General features: G+C 44.4%; 1 protein-coding gene across 2 annotated transcripts in view; it reads right to left on the reverse strand.

Moving 5' to 3' along the window:
• The window catches only part of PLPP1 (phospholipid phosphatase 1), a 117,658-nt gene extending 109,536 nt beyond the window's left edge, over positions 1 to 8,122 (reverse strand). For both annotated transcript variants that reach the window (XM_039545915.1, XM_039545914.1), the window contains exon 1: positions 7,918 to 8,122. In XM_039545915.1, the coding sequence (XP_039401849.1) occupies positions 7,918 to 7,975 (58 nt within the window). In that variant the 5' untranslated portion in view covers positions 7,976 to 8,122. The remainder of the gene's footprint in view (positions 1 to 7,917) is intronic.
• Between the last annotated feature and the right edge of the window lie 1,297 nt (positions 8,123 to 9,419).

Here is a 9,419-nt window from a genome sequence, read left to right on the forward strand (position 1 = left end):
TCACCTGCATCTTCATACATTATTCCAAGGAGAGAATGATAAGGTTTTAAAATTTAATCCATCAGGAGACATGAGAAATATAGAGAACTAACCTAAAATATAGGTAGTGGAGAGAAAATAAAAAAAGTTTTCCATGAAGGCAAACAACTACAGTAAATAAACTATATACAGTTTGAACTGAAGCTACTAAAACCCAGGTGCTTCCATCTAAAACATAAGAGCCAGACCAGCAGCTTAAAACAACAGCTACTAAATCTAGCATTTACTAGAAAGACTAACTCTGGATTTTTGCTTCCTAATATGGCAGAAGTGACAGCTTCTGCATGAGGTGGATCACATTATGCAAAGCGAAGGGAGTTTTTTGGGTGCTGTTCTTGGCAGCAAAAGCATTTAAGGATTAGGAAGAACAAAAACAGGGTGAAGAAAAAGCCTTGCAGTTTTGTTCAGTCACCTGTGTTCTCAGTAGATTTTAGAAGAGAATGCTTCTCTCACGGGTGCTGTAGCTAATTTGAAGACAAGTTGCCCCTTTCACCTGACTCTGAAGATTCAACAACAATTTGCATTCTAGAAGTTTAACATCTACATGATGAGAAACTTGGAAGTGGTGCCAACAGTATGTTTGTGAGTCACAAGAAGCCAAGGTAGAGGTGGCAAGGCTAGTGAACTACAGCATTCAGGAACTGCAACACCACACAGAAATAGGCATTGTTTGATCAGCACTGACACCTCAACTGTCATTTAAGCTTTGCCTTCACTGAGGCTATATCTACAACACACACACACACACACACACACAGCAGCATGTAGCTCAGGGGTGAGCAAACTATAGCCCTCAAGCTCCCGCTGGGAAGCGGGGTCTGAGGCTTGCCCGGCTCCAGCCAGGGAGCAGGGTCAGGGGCTGCTCCATGCGACTCCCAGAAGCAGCAGCATAGCCTCCCTCCAGCTCTCACATGTAGGGGCAGCCAGGGGACTCCGCTCTGCACGCTGCCCCTGTCCCAAGTGCTGCCCCCGCAGCTCCCACTGGCCAGGAACTGCGGCCAATGAGAGTTGCAGGGGCAGTGCCTTCGGACGGGGTGGTGCCTCCACATAGGAGCCAGAGAAGGGACATGCCGCTGCTTCCAGGAGCCACTTGAGGTAAGCGCTGCCCGGAGCCTGTACCACTGAGCCTCCCCCTGTACCCCAACCCCCTGATCCTCTTCCCACCCTCCAAACCCCTCAATCCCAGCCCAGAGCACCCTCCTGCACCCCAAACCCTCACCCCCAGCCCAGAGCCCCCTCCTGCACCCTGAACTCCTTTCTGGCCCCACCCCAGAGCCCGCACCCCCACCCCCATTTTGTGAGCATTCATGGCCCATCATACAATTTCTATTCCCAGATGTGGCCCTGGGGCCAAAAAGTTTGCTCACCCCTGGTGTAGCTGCACATCAGTGAAATACTTCGGTGGTGGGGAGCAGACAGAGCAGGGTGGGGGAACAAAAAACAGAACTGCACCTTGCTGCTGCTGGAGCCTCTCCCTATAGCAGGGAAGGGCTCCAGCAGCACAGGAGCAGCATGACGCTATGCTGCTAAAAATAGCAGTGTAGACAGGAAGCAATGCTTGGGATAGTAGGAAGTGTCTAGGGTATGTACTCACATACATAACCACTCCCTTCAGGGCATCTTTTTGCTGCTTTCCTAAGCTGTGCCCCACCTGCTATGCTGCTATTTGTGCTGGGGGCAGGGGCTACATGTTCACCAAAAGAAGTGTGCAGCATAGAGTACATGGAGTATAGACACACCATGTGGGAAAAATATGGGGAAGGGGCGTTTAAAACCAGAGATGGTTAATGCTCATTAACTAGGATTTTTACAGCAAGATTATGACTAAACACTTCAGCTATCCTTCTGTAGACCCACACCACTGTCTTTTTTGGCAGTAGAGACATCGCCTTAGTCTCTGATCCACCCAGAGTGGAAGAGAGATACTGGTCCACATTTGTTCCAGACAAATTATAACACAATGCTCTATGTGATCCAATACTCTTCTGCAACTTTCACAACTCCATCACTTTCAATATTTTAAAAATGAAGCTGATTTAAATCTAACAGAGTCAGCACTCTCTTATCTGAAGTATTATTAAACACAAAAGCATAATTATAGTCCGTGACTAATTGATATTTGCATATTATTGCTTCTGTCACACTGCACCAGCTTTATGAGAGGTAGACAAGATGATCTGCGCTATAAAAGAAATTACTCATCTTTTTAGATGTACACAACACAATACAAGAAAAATGATAGGTAATCCTCTCCTTTTGTAAATAACTTGAGGAATTAAACTATCTAGTTGGAAGAGTATTCATCTAACAGCGTCACAGGTGTTTCATCAACCATGTTAAGACATCAGCAGTGTTAATAATTCATCAACGGGAAGAAGAAAAAAATTCTATTTCCTCATAGCTTACAGCTTTATTGTACCTACAGTCAGTTATGGGGTAGAAATCCCTGTCATCAACTGTCAAGTCAATAGTTTATTCTGTATGGGTTAAGTAATGGATTAAGGGGTTTTATTTTTTCGGTTGTTCAAACCGATGAATTTGTTCACCTTCTTCAATAAGTCAGCACATCTTGTAGGCAAATGTCATGTGCTTTTACCTGTGGGCCCAGAGTGCAAACAACTATGATCTTCAGGGAAGACATGAGTCAGGAAATAAAAAGCCCTGTAAATACTACAAACTTGTCTAATTAGAAAACAAACTGACCAGTTTCTATGGCACTTTGACACCCAGTGTTACTTGTAAGGGTGTTGCATTTTCATTCTGTCTTGTTTGTATTACACTGTATATTCTTTGGGGCAAGGACTGCATCTTACTATCTTGTAAGCATTGTGTTCCTCTATGGTAATCTTAATATACAAGTGAGGGCTCAACTGCAAGATACTTGGACAACACACACACACACTTCTCCACTAGAAAAGAGGGATGTTCTGGGGTGTGCAGGAAGAGGAGGTAATCTGTATTTTCTAGAGGAGAGAGAAAATATTTCCCTGTAAGCAAAGATATACAGTACAATAACCTTGAAAATAGGTTATTGCCCACCGTCTTGCAGACCAGTACAGGAAACACTACAGAGAAAAGAAAGGTAAAAAAATAAAAGACACTCAAGACACAGCGAAATTCGAATAATTTTGTAGTAGACTCCAAAAAGAAAGTTTATATATAAAGTCTTAGCAAACCGCCCACCATCCCCCAATAGTGTAACAACCTTTTTTATGATAGCATATCAAAATTTGAGGCTGGTCCCAGACTCTGGCTGGTCTATCAAGCTAGAAGTGTTTTGAATGACACTGCTAAGGAGGGTTTCCCCTGATATATCAGACACTTCCCAGTGGTCACATTCATGAAACATTAAGTTTAATCTCCAGTAGGGGACCTGTGGTTATCTTTAGTCCCACAGGCACACAGATCATTTGAGTAGCACAAGGTGAGACCCAAGGATGTTTGGAGAACTAGAAGCATTTCATATCAGGGAGGAGTTTTCCTCAGAAGTGTAAATATCTTTCATGAAGACCTGAGGCTAAAGCCACACTCTCCATAATACACTGAACTAAAATCAGGTGCTCTTCCCAGGGACTCGCTCACCTCACTCAAGACAGACAATCTAGCACCAAAGTCTATTCCCGTCCCATCCCCTTCAGGTATAAACTAAGCCATTCCCTAATTTTACAAAGAGTACAGCCCACATATCTTAATGAATTAGAGATGACCTGAAGAAGAGCTCTGCGTAGGTGAGAGAGACAAGCTTTCACGCTAACGGAAGTCGGTCCAATAAAAGATAGCACCTCCCCCACCTCGTCTGTCAGGTTTGGTTAATGCACTTAAGCCTGCGGGCATGGAACAACTCTCTTCATGTGACACACTGGTCAAATTTCCCTCCCTTCCTCCCCCAATCTTGTTAACTAGCTTAGGCTAAAGAAAATGCGTTTGTAGAAGAGACTCTCAGCTATCCAGTACTCCAAGCAGCAAGGCACCTAAGTGCGTTCTTTTCTCAAGAAGGGTCCAAGAATGCAAAGAAGAAGAATATTCTGCTGCTGAGCAAGAGGAGTGTTCACTCATGGGCCATGCAGGAGCTCATTCTATTAATAATAATTTGTATTGCCTAGGAGCCTCAGTCATGGACTGTGACCCCACTGTGCTAACTGCTGCATACAGAACAAAGACCGTGCCTACCCCAAACAGCTTACAGTCCAAAGACGACAACAGATGCATACAGACAGATGGGGGAAAAGTACAAGGAAACAATGAGATAGCATTGGTCAGACTGATTAGGCTATGGTGTCAGCACATTGACAGCCTAGCTGTTGTCAAGTTTTCTGTAGGCTTCATGGCGAAGGAGGATTTTGAAAGAGAATAATCAGTTAGTTTGCAGATGTTTACAAGAAGCTACTCCCAAACATGGGGGGCAGCATAGGAGAAAGCATAAAGGTGATGATGCTGTGAGCCAGAGGTAGGTGCCAACTTTTTGATAAGATATTGAATGAGTGAGAATAGGTAGGGTAAGGATTGATTGTGAAGGGCCTGGAAAGTGAAGACAAATAGCTTATGTTTGATGCTATAGTGCCAATGAGAAGCATAGTAAGGAAAGTGACTGAAAGACTTCCCTGATAGATTGTATTCCCTAAATGGACAACCTACCCTAGTTCTCACTTACTGAGGGACAATCTCCACTCATTGATATACTTTGCTTTCCACAACCAAATCTCTGTACAACTTCACATAAGTGATGTACCCGAATACTTGGATGCTAATATCTAAACTGTATTCTTAAATTTATTCACCTAAATTTGAGTTATTGCTGATTATGTACTCTATGTATCATACGACTTAAAAACAAACTCTGTATTTGTGGATAATCTAAGCACTACACCCAGATGTACAGGCACTCTTTTCTCAACCTATGTATTACATACGGTTTTTTTAACATTATCTTTAATTACATTTTTTAATCAGTTCTTATCAAAAGGCAAACAAGTGGAGGGCTTCAAAGAGAAGAATGACATGGTCAAAACAGCAGGGTAGGAAAACGATCTTTGCAGCAACATTCTGAATGGAAATGAGCACAGCAGGATTGATTTATCAAGGCCAGAGAAAGAGACATTGCAGTAATCAATATGAGAAAAGCCAGGATGAGAAGTTTAGCTATGTGGGTGGATTCAAATGGCCATATTTTAGGGATGTTATGCACAAATATCTGCAAGGCTTCTATATAAACCTTGGTGAGAGAACCTAGAGAGATGTCTGAGTCAGAGAGAAAGCCCAGGCCTGAGTACCAAGCAGAATGGTAGTGTTGTCCACAGTAATCAATAAAGGAGATAGTGGGGAGGAGAAAGCTAAAACAGAAATTTTAGTCTATGTTAAGTTTGATCCGACAGACTTAAGGGGAGGTCAGAGAAACAGGCTCAGATTTTAATAGTATCCATCACTGGAAATTTAAGATTCGTGTAATTTTTTTGGTCACCTTCCCTTAATTTTAACTTGCTGTGAAGTGTTTATATATTTTACATATTTTAAATTAAACTAAAGAAAATTTTACTGTCTTAAATTCACATAAGTGATGTACCCGACTTACAGATAGGGAATACTACAGTTTGTTTTTAAGTCATATGATACATAGAGTACATAATCAGCAATAACTCAAATTTAGGTGAATAAATTTAAGAATACAGTTTAGATATTAGCATCCAAGTATTCGGGTACATCACTTATGTGAAGTTGTACAGAGATAATGGGTCAAGTATTTAGTATGTGTAATGCTAAATACTTGACCCATTAAAAAGGCATTTAAAAAATCCCAATATAAAATTAAGACAACCGCTTGGAAGGCCACAAAAAAGGTATCAAATTTAATATAGCAAGGCTGTTAAAAATATTCCAAGTTTTTGTAACTGATCACAACTTGCAGCCATTTGGCTACATGGAGCCAAATCTGCTTTCCAAAAGTAGTGTCCTACTGATGTCGATGTATTATGATGACTAATGGAGCTGCAGATAGGGAATACTACAGTTCCAAGTTGGCCAATCAGCATCAATTATAATCTGACTCGACTGCTTTGGCAGTATATCACTAAAAACTGATGAGATGGTTGCATGCTCGTGGCCATTTTGGAAATGTTTTCACTGCATGCATATATTTTTTGTTGTTGGTGGTTTTGTTTTTTTAAAGTGAGTGATCATTAGATGCAGATCTAGATATAAATAATGAAAGGAGGGGTTGTTCCAAATTGACATTAAAATATTCCACTGCATTTATTATTTGATAACATGAAATTGTTTCTTCAGCAAGATTACAGCTATGCTTTCTTATTAAGGTCCATTTAAAAAAAATAGATCTGTCTTTAGGATCAACTGAAGGATGTTTTCACCTACAGCCCAAAGACTGGATATGTGATCCTCTCAGCAGTATGGCAAGGTTTTGATGACATGACACTAAAACCATCCATTAGCCCTTTACCATTTGCACTATTACTGAAAGATGGGTATTAATGCCACACTAAATGCTGTTAACAGTTTTAACAGGGCTGGGGCATGCTAGACAGTAGACATTAGTAAACAGTAGTGAAAGAACTTGTAAACCCTTAAACATTCCTATTAGTCTCCACCAAGTCCAATACTAACATCTGCTTATGGAAGAAGATGCTACATCACCACGAGCCTGCTGCCGAGATTATGAGTTATACTTAGAATTCCATCCATTTACTTGTATCAGCTTTTACTAAAGAGTGGTTTTCCCACGACTAGCTATGTAAATTGGAAGTTATCTTTACAAGTGCCTAGGGTTGGAGAGAGGAGGACATGGACAACAACCAGATGCTCTAATCATCAGGGATTTGTTAGACCAGGCTTATAGTACAATAACCTATTAAGATGAGGACAAATACATTTTGGATAAGCCTATTCATTTGAAGCAGGAAAGGATTTATTGTATATATTTCATCTACTGCATCATTACTACTGTGTACCCATCCTTCATGCCACAAAACACATTTTCCCAACTAGCCCTCTTGTTGATTTTTCTGCAGAAGAAAGTGGGCTACCTAAACCAAGGAGGAAAGAAAAACAAATCTCCGAAAGACAAAGCCTACAAAATACAGAAGTTTCCTGAGCTGTAACCAGAATGGGTTTGCTACTCATTGACTGTCAAAGCAGATGAAAAATAAAAACCCGAAAAAGGTTAGAGACCTGGAAGAAGTTGAGAGAGCAGCTTTGCATCACATTACACAAGACAAAATTAGTAAGGCTTCGCCTTCTAGAAACAAACGCTCATTTCCTCTTCATCACCACTGTCACAAGCTCGTCAACTACATTAACATACCTAGGTAAAGAAAGGAACAAAATCCTAGTGAACCTCAAAAACCTACAGAAAAATAGCCCAAGCCATCTGCTTTCCTGCGGAACTAGCTCTGCCACGGGGCAACCCCCTCCAATGCTTCACTTCTGCCGGGAACGAACCGCGGTAGGACTATATACGTGCTTCTTGTTTAAAGCCATTAACTGCGTTAGCCAGCTGCTGATCATCCTGATGTGGGGCAGTCTCAGCGACCAGGTTTCTCCAGGTGAAGGGGTGGGGAGGGAGAGAGTCTCCCAGTCGCGGAGGGAGAAGCGAGCGGGCGGGGAGGGGAGGTGATGGGAGAGCAGTGGAAGCAGTCAGCCAGAGAAGGCTGCCCCTGTGGAGCAGCCTCCGTCCCAGGGGAGCACGGACAGCCCGTGATTAGCGTGCGACCCGCACCGCGAGCCGAGCGGAGCCCTGCTGCAGCCAGGCGCGCACCCCACGCCGCGGCAAGGAGGGTGCCAAGCCCCGCGCCCCGCACAGCCCGCCCGGGGAAAGCAAGCGGGGCAGGAGACAGCGAGCGCAAGGCACCGAGGCAGCCGGAGACGTACCCAGCACCACGCAGACCACGTCCAGGAACACGAAGGGCAGCCGCGTCTTGTCAAACATCCTGCCAGCCCGGGGCGCCGGCGACGGCTGCTGCGCTGCGAGGGGCGCGGGCTCCGGCGGGGCTTGGTGCCTGGGGGTAGCGGGAGGGGCTCTGCCGCATCCAGCCAACGGCGCCTGGCACTGGCCGCTGCTGCTGCTGCCGCCGCTGCGGCTCCTACCCGGGATGCGGCTTTAAGGAAGGGGCGGGCCCCGGCCGGGCTGCGGCGCGCGTGCGGCCGCCCCTGTGCAGACGTTCCATTCCGGGACCGCGCAACAGCCGCCGGCCAATCGCCTCGCACCGCCGCGCGCTACGTGCCCCCGCCCCGGCGACCGAGATTCGTGGCCCGCCCCCTGGTGGCCGCGAGGGAAGGCGGGAGTTGGCCGTGATACCTCAGCTCCTGCTGTGCGGTTGGAGCGCGGTCGCGTGCAGCCCGCGCCTCGGTGACCGCCCAGCTGGGCCAGGCCCTAGAGAGCCGGGTGTGAGGGCACTGCCCGAGCTGGCTGCGTGGTCAGCCCGGGCAGTGGCGGGGGAGAGAGGGGCAGAGTGGTCTGTAACCCCAGACACTACTCCCCTCTTGAACCCGGGAGTCCAGAGTCTCTGCAGTCCCCTGCTGGCAGCCAGGAGCTGTGAACCACATAAAGGATAACAGCCTACTACTTCTATCAGTCACTGTCCTAGCGCAAACCCTAGCAGCCTGTGCTGTGGCTCTAGCCGTCCAAACCCTGCTGATGACCCAAGTTGGGAGGGGGTCACTATATATGGTTCCACATGTTAGAATTTCAGTTTTTCAGGGTTGTTGTTTTGTAAATTAGGAAATTACATCCAAAACTGCATTAAAAGAACATTAATGTGGTGACGTCAAGCACTAAAATGCCAGGACATTCCAGGATTAAGGTTGCCACTGCAATTTTTTAAAACACTATTTTTTACTTATTTCCCCACCACCATCACTGGAAAAGGGACTGGAAAGTAAAAAAAAAGTCAGAGAAACTTTTTTTCCCTCACCAAAATAGAAAGAATTTTTAATTTAGAAAATTTTAATTGAAAAACTAACATTTTTCACCCAAATGAAAACCTTTTGTGAACATTTTTGTTTTGGTTGAAATGGCTTTTTCCAGCAAAATGCTAATGGAAAAATCACTAGTTTAGTACTGATGTAAAACAAAAATCCATCATTCAAGCCCCTGAGCATATCTACATATTCTTAAGAAACATTAAATTGCAGACAGATTTACTGACACTATACGCAGAAACACTAGACCCAAACTATTCTGAGATTTCCCATGTATCCTACCTACCTTCTACTATATCTGTCAGTAAACAGATGGGCTTTGTGCTATGCCTGGAAGGTTGAAAAACAGGCTCTGGCAGATCAACAAGGGAAACAAGTTGCAGGGTTGAAGATGCTTTTCTAAAGATGCTCTATCTCCAATCCCTTAGAGTTCAAATTTAGAGACTGTCAAT

This window comes from Mauremys reevesii, linkage group 6 (genome assembly GCF_016161935.1).
Source record: "Mauremys reevesii isolate NIE-2019 linkage group 6, ASM1616193v1, whole genome shotgun sequence".
NCBI lineage: Eukaryota > Metazoa > Chordata > Testudines > Geoemydidae > Mauremys > Mauremys reevesii.